The sequence below is a fragment of the Mobula birostris genome, chromosome 5 (assembly GCF_030028105.1).
Source record: "Mobula birostris isolate sMobBir1 chromosome 5, sMobBir1.hap1, whole genome shotgun sequence".
Classification (NCBI taxonomy): Eukaryota; Metazoa; Chordata; class Chondrichthyes; order Myliobatiformes; family Myliobatidae; genus Mobula; species Mobula birostris.
Genome location: NC_092374.1, coordinates 199,519,955 through 199,539,854, shown reverse-complemented (window position 1 = coordinate 199,539,854; position 19,900 = coordinate 199,519,955). Strand labels below are relative to the sequence as shown.

Here is a 19,900-nt window from a genome sequence, read left to right as displayed (position 1 = left end):
CTTAACCAGGGCCTCAATATCTCTTGAAAACTAAGGTTCCATACACCTGATATCTTTACCTTTTATTTTGACAGGCAAGTACAATCTTTTTACTTTCAAAGTTTGGTTTTGAAAGCCTCCACTTTCAAAGTACACCTTTGGCAGAAAACAGCCTGTCCCAATCCACGCTTGCCAGATCATTTCTGATGACATGAAAATTGGCCTTTTTCCAATGTAGAATCTCAACCTGCAGAACAGACTTGTATTTTTACAGATTCACTTTGAAATTAATGACATTGTGGTCACTGGATGCAAAGTGTTCTCCTACAGAGGCTTCTGTCACCCGCTGTGCCTCATTCCCTAATAGCATATCCAGTATCCCACACACTCTCATTGGGACTCCTAAAAACTGATGAAAGAAACTTCTCTAAACACATTTGACAAACTCTATCCCATCTAGTCCTGTGAGAGTATGGGATTCCCAGTCAATATGTTGCAAGTTAAAATCACCAACTACAAGAACCTTGTGTTTCTTGCAACAGTCTGCAATCTCTTTACAAGTTTGTTGCTTTAAATCCCTAGACTTGTTGTGTGGTCTGTAATATAGCCCCATTCACATGGTCATACCTTTCTTATTTCTCAGTTCCACCCATGATATCTCACTAGATGAGTTCTCCAGTCTGTCCTGACGGAGCACTGTCATGATATTTTCCCTGACTAGTAATGCCACCCCTCCTCCTTTAATCTCTTCCGCTCTGTCATGTCTGAAACAATGGACCCCTGGAATACTGAGCTGCCAGTCCTGTCCCTCCTGCACCTGAGTCTCATTACTGGCCAGGTTGTTGGGTGTATTTAAGGCAGAGATTGATAGGTTCTTGATTTGAATGGCATCAAATGTTACGGGGAGAAGGCCAAGGAATGGGATTGAGGAGGGAGGGAAGGATCAGCCATGATTGAGTGGTAGGCCAGACTTGATGGGCCAAATGGACTAATTCTGCTCCTATGTCTTATTGTTTTATTATCATGATTCCGGTATTGATCCATGCCCTGAGCTCATTCACCTTTCCTACGATACAGTGCTCAGCCTATTGTTACTTTTTCATGAGAATTAACAAGAAATTGTTATGTGTTTGCAGATGACGTGACAATAACACTGGGCAGCAAATTGTGTTGTAGTGTTGCTTCATCAGATATTTGATTGTCTGATAGATCACATGATGCTGAACACGAATATTATTTCAGACTCTTGCATCATGCGGGAATTTGGAGAAACAAGAAATTATCTTTTATTGACTAATGCATTTAATTGCATAACGGTGCTGACACTTTGCAAAAGTTCAACTATGCTAAAAATGTTTTGTTGATGATTTTCATTTGTAGTCAGTGTCTGAGGCTTCTCACTTAAGTGTCCAACAATAGTCAGCTAGCATTGACAGATTCCAGTTGCCCTGATACTGTTTCTCCATGACCACAATATCCTGGTAAAACCTTTCACCACACTGACAGCACCAAGATTTGCAGGGAAGCATTCTAAATGGGAATGGAGAAAATGAATCTTTAGTGACATGTTGCACTTCATGGTTTTGTATGCCTGAATGATGTTGTGAACCAGCTGCATGTAGTTTGGTGCTCCAAAAATACCAACAAAAATACCTTCCTCAATCTTGGCATCAGTTATTCTGACTTGAGTTATGAATTAAAATAACAAATATAGGTGATTTCAAGAAAAGATGTATAATAGGGAAATTTCATGGTGAATTTCATGATCAGCAGCTCAAAATCCATAAGATACACCTAAAAGTATTCAGGACGCAAGATATTTGTTGTCCAGGTGTAATTGGTATGGTGAACAGTGAAAAAGGTTACAAAAAATTACGGAGGGATGTGTATCTGCTGAATAAGAGGGCTGAAGGACAACAGAAGGAACTTAATTCAAATAAGTGCTCGCTATTGTATTTTGGAAAGTCAGAACAAGGTAGGTCATACACAGTGAGTGATAGGGCCCGGAGGAGTGTTGGAGAACAGGTGGACATTGGAGGCCAAGTATATGGTCCCCAGAAACTGGAGTCACAGGTACATGGATTGCAGCCACCCCACCCTGCAAAAACTCATTTCAGGGAGGTAGCACCATCAATTTGCGAGAGACTTCCGGGAGAGGTGGGATGTCTGCAATAGAGTAGCTCCTTAGAGCTAGCCAGCTGGTTTAAATAATGTTAGCTACGGTAATGAACGAATGACACTTGTTAAACTCGCCTCAACATGTCTTCTACAGTCTTCTTGACCCTCCATGGGCAATAGAAAAGTCCCTGTTGCAAACAGTGCAGCGAGCAACACTGTCATTATTTTTGACCCCTATTAGGCAGGGCCACACTTTAGTGTAGTCTGGGGTGACGTACGTTTTATATTTTCTTTTTTTTGTTTTTGGAACACTCTGCCATGGCGTGCCCTCTCTCTCGTTGTCGCTTGCTTTCTCTCTGTCTCTCGCTTGCTTTCTCTCTCTCTATCTCGTTTTCTCTCTCTCTATCTCGCTTGCTTGCTCTCGCTCTCTCTCTCGCTCACTCTCTCACTTGCTCTCAAAAAAATTGATTTCCGTGATATTGTATGTAATTTGCGGGCATCAGGGAGCCACTATTCATATGCGGGAGGCTCCCGGAACTGGGATTGATAAAGGCAGCTTTCAGCACACGGGCCTTCATCGGTCAGGGTACTGAGTACAAAGTATTGTGTTCTGTTTTGGTCACCCTGCTATTGGAAAGAGTTCAGAAATATTTACAAGGATCTTGCCAGGACTTGAGAGACTGAGTAATGGGGAGAGGCTGCACAGTCTAGGACCTTATTCCTTGGAGCATATGAGACTAAGAGTTGATCTTATGAGGCCCTTCTGTTGGTTGGCATCAAACATGGATATTGCATCTGAGCTGTTTACATAATTATATAGACTGGTACACAAGTCATGGCAGTATGAAATGGAGAGTAAATTGTTGCTCTTGCAGCAGGTTTTCGTTCTCCAAACAGCTGACACATCAAAAGGAACATCAGAAACCAATACAGTTTGGCATCAGTGGTGTTGAAGGAGTCTAACTCTGGGTTTTTCCTCAGGGTTTGCTCCTGAAGCCATCCCCATGACTGGGTACAGCCACAAGACAGCGGAGGTTTGAGGTCAGAGTTTTCCTTTCGCGAGATGATCTGCCACCCTCAGCTGACAAGCCCCGTCTACTCAAAGTGACTCGTTTTAAGCTGCCAGTAACCTGCTTTAGGCCCTTCTCCTGACAGTAGAAACAGTTCTGTCGGGCATGTAGACTGGGAGCTGGACTGGGTTGTCAGAGGCTATTTGAGATGCACACCATTGGGAACATTAAATAGGTAGTGGGAGCTCATCCCCACAAACTGGCCTGGCTATAACAAACTGAAGGAACTAGTGATCTTATAGAGATGTATAAAATATTGATGGGCATAGAGAAGAAGAATTCAGAGTTTTCCCCCTCGGTTAAAGTATCAAGAGACCATGACATAGGAGAAAAATTAGGCCATTTGGCCCATTGAGTCTGCTCCACCATTTCATCATGGCTGATCCAATTTTCCTGTCAGCCCCAATCTCCTGCCTTCTCCCCGTATCCTTCATGCCCCGACCAATCAAAAATTTATCGACTTCTGCCTTAAATATACGTGAAGACTTGGCCCCTGCAGCTGTCTGTGGCAAAGAACTCCACGGATTCACCACTCTCTGGCTAAAGGAATTCCTTCTCATCTCCATTCTAAAAGGACGCCCTTCTATTCTGAGGCTGTGTCCTCTGGTATTAGGCTCTCCCACCATAGGAATAATCCTCACCAGACCCACTCTATCAAGCTTTTCACCATTTGATTGGTTTCATTGAGGAATATCAAGCAGCAGTAAATCAAGGCAACCAGACTTGCTGTGTTGTCTGATCCACAGTGGGTAGTTTTCTGGCTTATAATAGCTGGAAAACTTCCCACCATGGATGAGAACTGAAGAAGCCTCTCGGATGAGTGGCGAAATGTCTTCTAGACAACACGGCAAGTCCAGTTGCCTTGATTTACTACTGCTTGATATACAATGACCAAGGTACTGTATTTAAATGCACGTAGCATTCGGAATCAGGTGGACAATACTGTGGCGCAGTTAGAGATTGGTCGGTATGACGGTGTGTGGATCACTGAGTCGTAGCTGAAAGAAGGCAATAGTTGGGAGTTTAACATCAAAGGATATATTTTGTATCAAAAGCAAAGGCAGGAAGGCATTGTTGGTGGCGTGGCTGTGTGTGTAAGAGATGGAATCGCATCTTTAGACGGAGGTGGCATAACATCACAGAATGTTGAATCTTTGTGGGTGGCGTTAAGAAATTGCAAGGATTAAAAAATCCATTGTGGGAATCATATATAAGCCTCTAAATAGTAGCCAATATGTGCGGTTGAGATTGCAAAGGGAGCTGGAAAAGGGTCATAAAGGTAATGTCACAATTGTAATGGGGGATTTCAATATGCAAGGGGGTTGGTGTCAGATCGCAAGATGGGAATTTGTTGAATGCCTGTGAGATGGCTTTTTAAAGCAGCTTGTGCTTGAGCCTGCTGGGGGAAAGGTTATCTGAGATTGGGAATTGTGTAGTAACCCAGATCTTATTAGGGAGCTTAACGTAAAGGAACCCTTAGGAGGCAGTGATTACAATAGGATTGAATTCATAATGCAATTTGAGAGGGAGAAGCATAACTCACATGTATCTGTATCGCAATGGAATAGAGGGAATTGCAGGTGCATGAGGAAGGAGCTTGCCCAGGTGGATTGGAGGAGAATATTGGCAGGGATGATCCTGGGATGTAGTCTTATGGGGATTTGTGTAGGTGACTTTTGGGGATGACAGCGGAGCAGAGATGGCTGAAGTTTCTGGGAATAGTTCACAAGGCGCATGATAGATATGTCCCACAGAGGAAAAAGTTCTCAAATGGCAGGGGTAAGCAACTGTGGATGACAAAGGAAGTTAAAGACTGCAGATATGACAAAGCAAGAGCATATATGATAGCAAAAGTGAGAAGGAAGTTGGATGATTTAAAATCCAACAAAAAGGCAACTAAAAAAGCTAAAAGAAAAAGATGAAATATGAAAGTAGACCAGCCAGTAATATAAAGCAGAATACCAAAAGTTTTTTTTTCAGTTAAATAAAGAGTAGAAGGGAAGTGAGAGTTGATTTTGGACCACCAAAAAAGGAAACTAGTGAGGTAGTAATGGGGGAGAAAAAAATGACAGATGAACTTAATGGGTGCTTTGCATCTGTCTTCACTGTGAAAGACTCAAGCAGTTTGTCAGACATCTGTGAGTGTCAGGGAGCAGGAGCAGTGCCATTTCATTTACAAAGGAAAATGTGCTAGGCAAGCTCAAAGGTCTTAAAGTGCGGAAGACAGATTCCTGAGAGAGGCTGCTGAAGAGATATCGGATGCATTGGTCATGACCTTTCAAGGATCACTTGATTCTGACTTGGCCCCGGAGGACCAGAAAATTTCAAATGTCTTCACTCTTTAAGAAGGGAGGAAAGCAAAAGAAAGGAAATTATAGGCTAGTTAGCCTAACCTCAGTGGTTGGGAAAGTGTTGGAGTCTATTGTTAAGGGTGGGGTTTCGAGGTACTTGGAGACTAATGATAAAATAAGTCAAAGTCAGCATGGTTTCTGTGAAGAGAAATCTTGCCTGACAAATCTGTTAGAGTTCTTCGCGGAAGAAGCAGTATGGACAAAGGAGAGACAGTGGATGTCATTTACTTGGATTTTCATAAGGCATTTGATAAGGTGCCACATATGAGGCTGCTTAACAAGATAAAATCCTATAGTGTTACAGGAAAGATACTGGCATTGGTAGAGGAATAGCTGAGAGGCAGGAGGCAGCGAGTGGGAATAAAGGGGGCTTTTTCTGGTTGGCTGACGATGACTAGTGGTGTTCCTCAGGGGTCATTATTGGGACTGCGGCTTTTCATTGTTTGTCATTGATTTAGATAATGGAATTGATGGCTTTGTGGCAAAGTTTGTGGGTGGAGGGGTAGGTAGTACTGAGGAAGTTTTGCGGTTGCAGCAGGACTTGGACAAATTGGAAGAATGGGCAAAAAATGGCAGATGGAATACAGTATTGTGAGGTGTATGATAGTGCATTTTGGTAAAAGGAACAGTAGTGTGGACTATTATCTAAATGGGGAGAAGGTTCAAACATCAGAAGTGCAGAGGGACTTGGGAGTTCTCATGCAAGACTCCCAGAAGGTCGTTTACAGATTGAGCCTGTGGTAAAGAAGGCAAAAGCAATGTTGGTATTTATTTCAAGGGGAGTAGAATATCAAAGCAGGGAGATAATACCTATCCTTTATGAGGCACTGGTCGGGCCACAGTTTTGGGCCCCATATCGCAGAAAGAATGTGATGTCATTGGGATGAGCCAAGAAGAGGATGTGTCCAGGAATGAAGTGGTTAACATATGAGGAGTGTTTGACAGCTTTGGGTCTGTACTCACTGGAATTTAGAAGAATGCATGGGGATCTCATTGAAACCTACCGAATGTTGAGTTTGCCAGGATACTGATTCACCAGCAGTTAGTCCTTCCAGATACAGGTGTATTTTTACTGCAGTCATTTGAAACACCTTGACTGTACACAGGTCTCCAAAAACAGATCTCTGTTTAACTAATTATGTGACTTCTAAAAACCATTTTGCTGCACCAGTGATGATTTGGTGTGTCATATTAATGGAGGTGAATACTTTTGCGATCAATTATTCTATGTTTTATATTTGTAATAAACTTAGATCATTTTCAATGTGACCCGAAAGAGTCTTTTTCTGTTAATCAATTTCAAAAATTGCTGAATTAGGTCACCTGTGATTCAATGCTGTAAAACAGTAAAATCTGAAAACTCCCAAGGGGGATGAATACTTTTTATAGGCACTGTACTTATATATCTGGTTCCTTTCAATACCTTCCAATAACTTTCCAACAACTAATGTCAGACTCACCAGCCTGTAATTTCCTTAGTTTATGTCCAGAGCCTGTTAAACATAGTTTATACGACAATCCTTTGGTACCTTTCCTGTTGCGAAGGATATTTTAAATACCTCTGCTGGGGCCCCAGCAATTTCTGCACACCTCCCGTAGGGTCTGAGGGAACAGCTTATCAGGCCCTGGGGATTTAACCACTCTGATTTGCATCAGGGTAGCAAATACCTCCTCCTTTGTAATCTGTACAGGGTCCACAAAGTTGATGCTGTTTTGCCTTACTTCTAAAGACTCTGCATCTGTCTCCTGAGTAAATAGAGATGCAAAGAAGTAATTTAAGATCTCCCCCATCTGTTTTGATTCAACACATGGTTTACCTACCATTCTGATCTTGCAGAAGACCAGTTTTCACATTGTCTGCTGGAGCAACTTATTGCCTTCTTTTAACTTTCCTGATTTCTTTCCTAAGTGTTCTCTTGCTTTTTGTGTACTCCATAAGCACCTCATATGTTCCTACCTGCCTATACCTGCTGTGCAACTCCTTTTCTCTCTTAACCCAAGCCTCAGTATCTTTTGAAATCTAAGGTTCCCGACACCTGTTATCTTTACCTTTTATTCTGACAGACGAGTACAAGCTTTGCATTGTCAAAATTTGGCTTTGAAAGCCTCCACTTTCAAAGTATGCTTTTGCCAAAAAACAGCCAGTCCCAATCCACATTTGCCAGATCATTCTGATGACATGAAAATTGGCCTTTCTCAATTTAGAATCTCAACCCGCGGACCAGACCTATATTTTAACATATTTACTTTAAAAATCCAAGTACACAAAGTAAAGTAAAGGCATCCGTTAGTCTTGCGAGACCATGGACATAGGGCACAGGTCTGGGCAAGGTTGTATGGAAGACCAGCAGTTGCCCATGCTGCAAGCCTCCCCTCTCCATGACACCGATGTTGTCCAAGGGAAGGGCATTAGGACCCATACAGCTTGGCACCAGTGTCGTCGCAGAGCAATGTGTGATTAAGTGCCTTGCTCAAGGACACAACATGCTGCCTTGGCTGGGGCTTGAACTCACAACCTTCAGGTAGCTAGTCCAATGCCTTAACCACTTGGTCACGTGCCCACATAGGGCAGTTAGTCTGACCTCAGTGGTTGGGAAGATGTTGGAGTCGATTTTTAAAGATGAGGTCTCAGGGTACTTGGATACATAATGATAAAATAGTCTGTAGTCAGCACGGTTTTCTCAAGGGAAAATCTTGCCTGACAAGTACACAACATCAACTAATTCTCCTTTATCTATCCTGCTTGATATTTCTTTAAAGAATTCCAACAAATTTGTCAGGCAAGATTTTCTCTTTGTCAGCCATCTCTTTCAGCACTCTGGGTGTACACTGTCTGGTCCAGTGACATACCTACCTTCAGTCCTTTAAGTTTACCATGAACATTCTTTCCTGTTATGGTAGCTTCACACACTTCATGATCCCTGACACCCAGAACTTCTACCATACTGGTAGTGACTTGCACAATGAAGACTGATGCAATATACTTCTTCAGTTCATCTGCCATTTTGTTGTCCCCATTACTAGCTCTCCAGCATCATTCTTGAGTGGTCCAATATCCACTTTCACCTCTCTTTTATACTCTGTATATCTGAAGAAACTTTTGGTATCCTCTTTAATATTATTGGCTAATAATATTACCTTCATATCCCATCTTTACCTTCTTAATTACTTCTTAGTTGGTTTTTAAAAGCTTCTCAATCCTCGAACGTCCCACTATTTTTTGCTCTATTATATGCCCTGTCTTTGGCTTTTATATTGGCTTTGACTTCTCTTGTTAGCCACGGTTGTATCATCTTTCACTTAGAAAATTTCTCCTGTTTTGGATGCATATATGCTGCACCTTCTAGATTGCTTTCAGAAACTCTAGGCATTGCCGCTCTGCTGTCATCCCTGCCAGTGTTCTTTTCCAATCAATTCTGGCCATCTCCTCTCTCATGCCTCTGTAATTCCCTTTACTCCCCTGCAGTACTGATACATCTGACTTTAGCTTCTCCTTCTCAAATTTCAGGGTGAATGTTATCATATTATGATCGCACTCCCCTGAGGGTCCTTTTACCTGAAGCCCTTTAATCAATTGTGGTTCATTGCACAACACCCAATCCAGAATAGCTGATCCTCTATTGGGCTCGACGAGCTGCTCTGAAAAGCCATTTTGTTGGCATTCTGGAAATTCCTCCTGCACCAGCCTGATTTTCCCAATCTACCTGCATATTGAAATCCCCCATGGCTATTGTAATATTACCCTTGTGGCATGCATTTTCTATCTCACATTATAATTTGTAGGCTGCATCCTTACTACTACTTGGGAGTCTGTATGCAACTCCCATCCAGGGTCTTTTTACCCTTGCAGTTCCTTAGCTCTATCCACAATGATTCAACACCTTCTGGCCTATGTCACCTCTTTCTAATGATATCACTTTTTGCCTACAGAGCAACTCTGCTCCCTCTGCTTTCCTACCTGTCATTTCGATACAATGTGTATTCTGGGACATTATGATCCCAACTATAATCTTCTTTCAGCCATGATTCAGTGATGCCTACGACATCATACCTGCCAATCTGTAACTGTGCTACAAGTTCATCTGCCTTATTCTGTATACTGCACACATTCAAATACAACACCGTCAGTCCTGTGTTCACCCTTTTTGATTTTGCCCACCTTTTACATTGCAACTCCCTTGATGACCGCAATTTTGCCCTATCAACAGCCTCTGCTCACTTCACATTGCCTCTGTTTGTAAACCAGCCACCTCATCTTCAGCACTATTATCCACCTTTCTACGATACTTCTTGCATTGAAACATATGCAGCTCAGAACACTAGTTGCTCCATGCTCAGCCTTTAGATTCTGAACTTTGTCTGAGGTCTTATCAGCATCTGTCTCTGCAACCTCTCCACTTACTGTTCTGTTGTAGAGAGCATACTTTTAAGGTAAGGGTGAAAAGATTTAATGACAACCATTTTTCTACTGAAGTTGGTATATGGAATGAGCTGCCTGAGGAAGTGGTTGAGGCGAGCACAATTATAATAATCAGTATCCTGGCTCATGGCATCACGATCTGGTGTGACAGTCAAATGCCCGGGAATGTAAGAAGCTGCAGGGAAAAGTGGACTCAGCCCAATACATCAGGAGGAAATCCCTCCCCACCATTAGTAGTATCTACAGGAGGCTCTGCCTGAAGAAGACAACATCCATCATCAAAGATTTTCACCATTCAGCCATGCCCTCACCTTGCAGTGACCATTAGGCAGAAGCTACAGAAGCTTGAAGTCCCCACACAACCAGGTTCAGGAATTGCTACTTTCCTTCAACTGTTCAGTTCATCAACTAACTCACAAAACTCTAATCACTACGTCAGTACAACAACACGATGACAACCTTGATCACTCTGCACTACAACAGAGATTGTTTCTTTTTCAATCTGATTGTGTTCTTTCTTGTAAAAATTATGTGTAATTTATGTTTTCCTTGTGAATGCTATCTCTGTGACAGTGACTAGCCTGTGATGGTGCTGCAAGTGTGTTTCTCTTTTGGCCTGTTGCTTTCATGGACTTGTGCATATGACAATAAACAATTTGAAGAGACAATTTGTCAGGCACACGGACAAGGAAGGTTGAGAAGGATCTGGGCTAAACACTGGCAAATGGGACCAGTTTGGATGGGGCATGTTGGTCATCATGGACCAGTTGGGCTGATGGGCCTGTTTCTGTGCTGTATATCTCTACAATTAAACATCAGTAACAGTGATGAAGTCTCAGAGCCTCCATTATAACAGTCCATTGCAGCCATTTCTGGTTCTTCCAGTAAACACCTATTGATGTTACGTTTACCAGGATGCTGCCTGGTTTAGAAAGTATGCATTATGATCAGAGATTAAGGGAGCTAGGGCTTTACTCTTTGGAGAGAAGGAGGATGAGAGGAGAGATGATAGAGGTGTACAAGATAATAAGAGGAATAGATAGAGTGGATAGCCAGCGCCTCTTCCCCAGGGCACCACTGCTCAATACAAGAGGACATGGCTTTAAGGTAGGGGGTGGGAAGTTCAAGGGGGATATTAGAGGAAGGTTTTTTACTCAGAGAGTGGTTGGTGCGTGGAATGCACTGCCTGAGTCAGTGGTGGAGGTAGATACACTAGTGAAGCTTAAGAGACTACCAGACAGTTATATGGAGGAATTTAAGGTGGGGGCTTATATGGGAGGCAGGGTTTGAGGGTCGGCACAACATTGTGGGCCGAAGGGCCTGTACTGTGCTGTACTATTCTATGTTCTATGTTACAGGAGGAGGCTGCTTGGGCAGTTGTGGACTTTCCACCTCATGGAGTTTTACTGAACTAATTCTGCTGGGGTGCATTGCAGATTTTTTCATTGTCTCATTCACTGATCTTTATTCTACAGATGATCTCTTCCCTGCTGTTCTTGAATGGGTCCTGCCACTGGTCGTCACCATTTGTGTTGTAATTGCTGCTAACTCCACTGTGATTTATTGGAATGTGAAACAAAACAGACGCATAAAAGGTATGTTTCTGCAATATTGTGAAGTACTGGCCTGGAAATCCAGTGGAAAATCTCCCAGTTTCCCTCTGAAATTTCCATGAAAGCCAGAGCATTTGCTGGAGAAATCATGTAAAATCCACATTTCCCAGCAGGCTCTGACATTCCAGCTGTGAACGTTGTCTCTGGTAAGAATATTTGTAGCCATAGAGCTGGGAAGTAAGGAAGGAAACTGCCCGATGTTGCATCTCCTGTGTCTGCATGATGAAGTGCCAGGAGGTTCAGCTGGTCACTGATTCACTTGTACTTCGTGTAACTTGGTTCCCGATACTTAGGCTCCTCTGCAGTGGTGAAACCGGGTACACTTTGTACGATAACTTTGTTTCATAGCTCAAACCAAATTTTAAAACTACGTATTTTGATTGTGTAACCTATCCCACTCTAAGCTCTCCACTCACGGTGTCCTACAATGTTCTCAAAGGCTTAACAGAGGATGAAGAACAGAACTTCATCTTTTAAGTAGGAAAGCACAAAAATGCTGGAGGAACTCAGCATCTGTGGAAAGTCAACGTCTCAGAGCAAGACCCTTGATTGGAAAGGAAGGGTGAGGAAGCCAGTAAGAAGATGCGTGGAGGGGAAGAAGTACAATCTAGAGGCTGGTAGGTGAAGGCAGGTGAGGGAAGCATTGGTGGATGAGGGAGGGAATTGAAGTGTGAAGATGGGAGGTGATAGATGGAAAAGGTAAAGGGCTGAAGAGAAGGGATCTTGTAGGAGAGGAGAGTGGATCATGGGAGATCGGGAAGGAGGAGGGAGCTGATAGGCAGGGTAGGAGAAGCAGTAAGAGAGGAGTCAGAATGGGGAATGGAAAAAGAGAGAAGAGGAAGGGCATCAGAGAGGGTGATAGGCAGAGTATGAGAAGAGGAGGGGTAAAAGGCAGTCAGAATGGGGAATGAGAAAAGAGGGGGAGGGAGGAGAAATTGATATTCATGCCATCAGGTAGGAACCTACCCTGATGGAATATCAGGTGTTGCTCCTCCAACATGAGAGGCAATAGACAGTAGGTGCAGGAGTAGGCCACTTGGCCCTTCAAGCCAGCACCGCCATTCACTGTGATCATGGCTGCTCATCCACAATTGGTATCCAGTTCCTGCCTTATCCCCATAATCTTTGATTCTGCTATCTTTAAGAGCTCTATCCATCTCTTTCTTGGAAGCATTCAGAGACTTGGCCTCCACAGCCTTCTGGGGCAGAGCATTCCATATATCCACCACTCTCTGGGTGAAAAAGTTTTTCCTCAACTCCATTCTAAATGGCCTACCGCTTATTCTTAAACTGCAGCCTCTGGTTCTGGACTCACCGAACAGCCGGAACATGCTTCCTGCCTCCAGCGTGTCCAATCCCTTAATAATCTTATATGTTTCAATAAGATCCCCTCTCAGTCTTCTAAATTCCAGAGAATACAAGCCCAGTCACTCCAATCTTTCGACATATGACAGTCCGGCATCCCGGGAATTAACCTTGTGAACCTACGCTGCACTCCCTCAATAGCAAGAATGTCCTTCCTCAAATTTGGAGAGCAAAACTGCACACAGTACTCCAGGTGTGGTCTCAGCAGGGCCCTGTACAGCTGCAGAAGGACCTCTTTGCTCTTATACTCAATTCTCCTTGTTATGAAGGCCAGCATGCCTTTAGCTTTCTTCACTGCCTGCTGTACTTGCATGCTTGCTTTCAGTGACTGATGTACAAGAACACCTAGTACTCGTTGTGCTTCCCCTTTTCCTAACTTGACTCCATTTAGATAACAATCTGCCTTCCTGTTCTTACCACCAAAGTGGATAACCTCACATTTATCCACATTAAACTGCATCTGCCATGCATCTGCCCACTCGCCCAGCCTGTCCAAGTCACCCTGCATTCTCATAACATCCTCCTCACATTTCACACTGCCACCCAGCTTTGTGTCATCGGCAAATTTGCTAATTTTACTTTTAATTCCCTCATCTAAATCATTAATATATATTGTAAACAGCTGCGGTCCCAGCACTGAACCCTGCGGTACCCCACTGGTCACCGCCTGCCATTTAGAAAGGGACCCGTTAATCGCTACGCTTTGTTTTCTGTCAGCCAGCCAATTTTCAATCCATGTCAGTACTCTGCCCCCAATACCATGTGACCTAATTTTGCCCACTAATCTCCTATGTGGGACTTTAGCAAAGGCTTTCTGAAAGTCCAGGTACGCTACATCCACTGGCTCTCCCTTGTCCATTTTCATAGTTACATCCTCAAAAAATTCCAGAAGATTAGTCAAGCACGATTTCCCCTTCGTAAATCCATGCTGACTTCGACCAATCCTGTTACTGCTATCCAGAGGTGTCGTAATTTCATCTTTTATAATTGACTCCAGCATCTTTCCCACCACCGACGTCAGGCTAACCAGCCTATAATTCCCTGTTTTCTCTCTTCCTCCCTTCTTGAAGAGAGGGACAACATTAGCCACCCTCCAATCCACAGGAACGGATCCTGAATCTATAGAACATTGGAAAATGATTACCAATGCGTCCACGATTTCTAAAGCCACCTCCTTAAGTACCCTGGGATGCAGACCATCAGGTCCAAGGGACTTATCAGCCTTCAGACCCAACAGCCCATCCAACACCATTTCCTGCCTAATATAAATTTCCTTCAATTCATCCATTACCCTAGGTCCTTTGGCTACTATTACATCTGGGAGATTGTTTGTGTCTTCCCTAGTGAAGACAGATCCAAAGTACCTGTTCAACTCGTCTGCCATTTCCTTGTTCCCCATAATAAATTCACCTGCTTCTGTCTTCAAGGGCCTAATTTTGGTCTTAACTTTTTTTTCCTTTTCACATACCTAAAGAAGCTTTTCCTATCCTCCTTTATATTCTTGGCTAGTTTACCTTCGTACCTCATTTTTTCTCCGCGTATTGCCTTTTTGGTTACCTTCTGTTGCTCTTTAAAAGTTTCCCAATCCTCCGGCTTCCCACTCGTCTTTGCTATGTTATACTTCTTCTCTTTTATTTTTATACTGTCCATTACTTCCCTTGTCAGCCACGGCCTCCCCTTACTCCCCTTAGGATCTTTCTTCCTCTTTGGAATGAACTGGTCCTGCACCTTCCGCATTATTCCCAGAAACACTTGCCATTGCTGTTCCACTGTCATCCCTGCTAGGGTACTGTTCCATTGAACTTTGGCCAGCTCCTCCCTCATAGCACCATAGTTCCCTTTGTTCAACTGTAATACTGACACTTCCGAGTTTCCCTCTCAAATTATAGTTTAAAACTGATCATATTATGGTCACTACCTCCTAATGGCTCCTGTACCTCGAGGTCCCTGATCAAATCCGGTTCATTGCACAACACTGAATCTAGAATTGCGTTCTCCCTGGTAGGCTCCAGTACAAGCTGTTCTAAGAATCCATCTTGGAGGCACTCCACAAACTCCCTTTCTTGGGGTCCAGTACCAACCTGATTCCTCCAGTCTACCTGCATATTGAAGTCCCCCATAACAACTGTAGCTTTACCTTTGCTACATGCCAATTTTAACTCCTGATTCAACTTGCACCCTACATCCAGACTACTGTTTGGGGGCCTATAGATAACTCCGGGTCTTTCTACCCTTAGAATTTCTCGGTTCTATCCATACTGACTCTACGTCTCCTGATCCTACGTCCCCCCTCGCAAGGGACTGAATATCATTTCTCACCAACAGAGCCACCCCACCCCCTCTGCCCATCAGTCTGTCCTTTCGATAGGACGTATACCCTTGAATATTCATTTCCCAGGCCCTGTCCACTTGAAGCCATGTCTCTGTTATTCCCACAACATCATACTTATCAATTTCCAACTGTGCCTTAAGCTCATCCATTTTATTTCTTATACTCCGTGCATTCATATACAATACTTTTAACTCATTACTCCCCTCACCTCCCATGTCCATTCTTATTTCACTTGGCCATACTGTACGATCCCTTCTTGAGCTTTCTGCTCTATTGATTCTGCTGTCTTTCTTAACTTTTCTTATTCTCACTTTCCCTTTATCTCCAACCTTATGTTTCCAGTTCGTCCCCTCCCCTCCACTACTTAGTTTAAACACACCCATGTTGCAGAGGCAAACCTGCCTGCCAGAATGCTGGTGCCCCACTTATTAAGGTGCAACCCGTCCCTTTTGTACAATTCATCCTTACCCCGAAACATACCCCAGTGGTCCAAGAATGTAAATCCTTGCTTCCTGCACCAGTTCCTCAGCCACACATTCAGATCCATTGTCTCCCTGTTCTTGACCACTCCGGCACGGGGAACTGGAAGCAAACTGGAGATAACCACCCTGGAAGTCCTGCTTTTCAGCCCTTTTCCAAGTTCTTTGAAGTCACGCTGTAGGATGTCTTTCCTCTTTTTCCCCACGTCATTTGTGCCGACATGCACCACCACTTCCGGATGTTAACCTTCACTCTTGAGGATTCCCTGCAATCGGTCCGTGACATCCTGGATCCTGGCACCAGGGAGGCAACACACCATCCTTAAATCTCACCTGTTGCCCCAAAAACCCCTTTCTGTACCTCTCACTATGGAGTCCTCTACTACCATGGCTCTGCCTCACGTCTGTCTCCTCAGCTTTGCCTCAGCGCCAATTGTTGACTCGCAGACCCATCCGCCTCTCAGACTGGCACTGTCTTCTGTCCCGACAGCTTCCAGGAGGGAGAACCTGTTTACGTGAGGCACATCTCCCAGGGTCTTCTGTACTTCAAGCACCCTTTCCTTGCTCATCATCGTCCCCCTTCTCTCTTCCCGTATCCTGGGTGTAACGACCTCACTGTAGGTCCTGTCCAGAAAACTCTCGTTCTCCCGGATGAACCTAACGTCATCCAGTTGCCTCTCCAGTGCTGCAACACAGTCCTTCAGAAGCTGAATCTGGACACATTTTCTGCGGGTGTAGGATCCAGAGGCACTATCGGTGTCCCTGACCTCCCCCATCATGCACGCAGCACACTGAATCAGCCTAGCGGTCATTTCCTCACCACCTCTCACCCGCTCCAACTGTGGCGTAGTCTCCTGTCTCAGCCTCCTCGCCGAAGACACCTGAGCCAAAGACTCGCACTTTTCTCACAAGGCACCTCCCTTGACAAGGCCACTCCCCTAGAGAGTGGCCTCATTGTGCCAGGACAGGAGGCCATGGAGCAGTATGTTGGAATGGGAAAGGGGATTGGCATTAAAATGGCTGGCCACTGGGAAATCCTGCTTGATGGGGCTGACCAGATGGTCCCTCAATTGACATCAGGTCTCACAAATGTAGAAAAGATCACATCGTGAGCACCATATACAGCTGGTAGCTCACAGCATTTCAAATTCAACACTGAGTGTAACCACTTCAAACCATGGTCACCATGTTCATGTTTTCTGACAGCAACTGTTGGTAATGGATCTTGTGTTGTCTTTTAGGGAATAGTACTAGAGAACTAGAGAAGGGGCAATGTTGGATCTCCTGTTACGGAATGAGATAGGGCAGGTGACTGAGGTATGTGTTGCGGAGCACTTCGGGTCCAGTGATCATAATACCATTAGTTTCAATATAATTATGGAGAAGGATAGGACTGGACCCAGGGTTGAGATTTTTGATTGGAGAAATGCTAACTTTGAGGAGATGCAAAAGGATTTAGAAGGAGTGGATTGGGACAGTTTGTTTTATGGGAAGGATGTAATAGAGAAATGGAGGTCATTTAAAGGTGAAATTTTGAGGGTACAGGATCCTTCTGTTCCTGTTAGGTTGAAAGGAAAGGTTAAAAGTTTGAGAGAGCCATGGTTTTCAAGGGATATAGGAAACTTGGTTCAGAAAAAGAGAGGGATTTACAATAAATATAGGCAGCTTAGAGTTAATGAGGTGCTCGAGGAATATAAAGAATGTAAAAAGAATCTTAAGAAAGAAATTAGAAAAGCTAAAAGAAAATACAAGGCACCTTGTAAGGTGAAAATAAATCCAAAGGCTTTCTACAGTTATATAAATAGCAAAAGGATAGTGAGGGATAAAATTGGTCCTTAGAGAATCACAGTGGATGGCTATGTGAGGAGCCAAAAGGGATGGGGGAGATTTTGAACAATTTCTTTTCTTCGGTATTCACTAAGGAGAAGGATATTGAATTGTGTAAGGTAAAGGAAACAAGAAGGGTAGTTATGGAAGGTATGACGATTAAAGAAGAGGAAGTACTGGCGCTTTTAAGGAATATAAAAGTGGATAAGTCTCCGGGTCCGGACAAGATACTCCCTAGGACCTTGAGGGAAGTTAGTGTGGAAATAGCAGGGGCTCTGGCGTATTGCTCATGTGGTTCTATTGTTTAAAAAGAGTTCTAAGAGTAAACCTAGCAATTATCGGCCTGTGAGTTTGACGTCAGTGGTGGGTAAATTGATGGAAAGTATTCTTAGAGATGGTATATATAATTATTTGGATAGACAGGGTCTGATTAGGAACAGTCAACATGGAGTTGTGCGTGGAAATTCATGTTTGACAAATCTTACTGAATTTTTTGATGAGGTTACTAGGAAAATTGACGAGGGTAAAGCAGTGGATGTTGTCTATATGGACTTCAGTAAGGCCTTTGACAAGGTTCCACACGGATCGTTAGTTAGGAAGGTTCAATCGTTAGGCATTAATATCGAAGTAGTAAAATGGATTCGGCAGTGGCTGGATGGGAGACGCCAGAGAGTAGTAGTGGATAACTGTGTGTCGATTGGAGGACAGTGTGTAGTGGTGTGCCTCGGGGATCTGTACTGGGTCCAGTGTTGTTTGTCATATATATTAATGATCTGGATGATGGGGTGGTAAATTGGATTAGTAAGTATGCAGATGATACTAAGATAGGTGACGTTGTGGAGAATGAAGTAGATTTTCAAAGCTTGCAGAGAGATTTAGGCCAGTAAGAAGAATGGGCTGAAAGATGGCAGATGGAGTTTAATGCTGAAAAATGTGAGGTGCTACAGTTTGGTAGGACTAATCAACAGAGGACATACATGGTAAATGGCAGGGCATTGAAGAATGCTGTAGAACAGAGGGATCTAGGAATAATGGTGCATAGTTCTCTGAAGGTTGAATCTCATGTGGTAAGGTGGTGAAGAAAGCTTTTGGTATGCTGGCCTTTATGAATCAGAGCATTGAGTATTGGAGTTGGGATGTAATGTTGAAATTGTATAAGGCATTAGTAAGGCCAAATTTGGAGTATTGTGTACAATTCTGGTCACCAAATTATAGGAAAGATGTCAATAAAATTGAGAGAGTACAGAGGAGGTTTACTAAAATGTTGCCTGGGTTTCATCTCCTAAGCTACAGAGAAAGGTTGAACAAGTTAGGTCTTTATTTATAGAAGGTTGAGAGGGGACTTGATAGAGGTGTTTAAAATTATGAGGGGGATTGATAGAGTTGACATAGATAGGCTTTTTCCATTGAGAGTGGGGGAGATTCAAACAAGAGGACATGAGTTGAGAGTTAAAGGGCAAAAGTTTAGGGGTAACATGAGGGGGACCTTCTTTACTCAGAAAGTGGTGGCTGTGTGGAACGAGCTTCCAGCAGAAGTGGTTGAGGCAGGTTCGATGTTGTTGTTTAAAGTTAAATTGGATAGATATATGGACAGGAAGGGAATGGAGGGTTATGGACCGAGTGCAGGTCGGTGGGACTAGGTGAGAGTAGGAGTTCGGGACGGACTAGAAGGGCTGAGATGGCCTGTTTCCGTGCTGTAATTGTTATATGGTTATTTAATCCTTGACCCTAACATTGACCCTAATATTTCCTCACTTGGCTGTTCTGTCTGACATCTGTCACCATCTCAACATTTTTTTGTCTCCGATGGGAGGCAGTCAACCATGAGTTTGATTGTCCTCTCCAAAGCTGCCTGACCCTCTGAGTGTTCCCCATTCTTTCAGATCTCCAGCATCTGAGGTGAAATCATTGTCCTGAAAATGTGTTGTTCTAATATACCACTGGTCTGTCTTTTCAGAGCTGGAACTTCAGAAATTCATCATAGAATCTGGTAAGATTTCAGTATTGAAATATTCAGAAACTATAAAGTTTAAAAAGGGGAAATCTCAACGGTTCTTGTTTCAGTCAAAGCAAGTAGCTGAAGAAGTGAGCTGAAGAATTTGGGTCGAAAAAGTCATTTTTTTTTAAAAATCTGCACGGGGAGAAGGGTCTGTACTGCGCAGGCGCGTGACGTAGCACGCCAAGGTTTAAAAAGCAGACCACCATATACAGCGGCCATCGTCGGAGTAGACTGAGTCAGAGTGGGGCGGCTTTGGCTCAAACAGGCTTTGGCAAGAACAGGCAGAGGCCAGAGTAGGTTCCAGTAAGGTTTTTTGTTCAGATTGTCTAGAGTAGAGAGAATGCCAG

At 43.5% G+C, this 19,900-nt stretch overlaps 1 protein-coding gene across 3 annotated transcripts in view; it reads left to right on the top strand.

The window, feature by feature from the left end:
- LOC140198249 (butyrophilin subfamily 3 member A1-like) overlaps positions 1 to 19,900 on the top strand; it is a 124,809-nt gene that overhangs the window by 84,322 nt on the left and 20,587 nt on the right. For all 3 annotated transcript variants that reach the window (XM_072259305.1, XM_072259304.1, XM_072259303.1), the window contains 2 exons: positions 11,414 to 11,533; positions 19,512 to 19,544. In XM_072259305.1, coding sequence (XP_072115406.1) covers positions 11,414 to 11,533; positions 19,512 to 19,544 — 153 coding nt within the window. The remainder of the gene's footprint in view (positions 1 to 11,413; positions 11,534 to 19,511; positions 19,545 to 19,900) is intronic.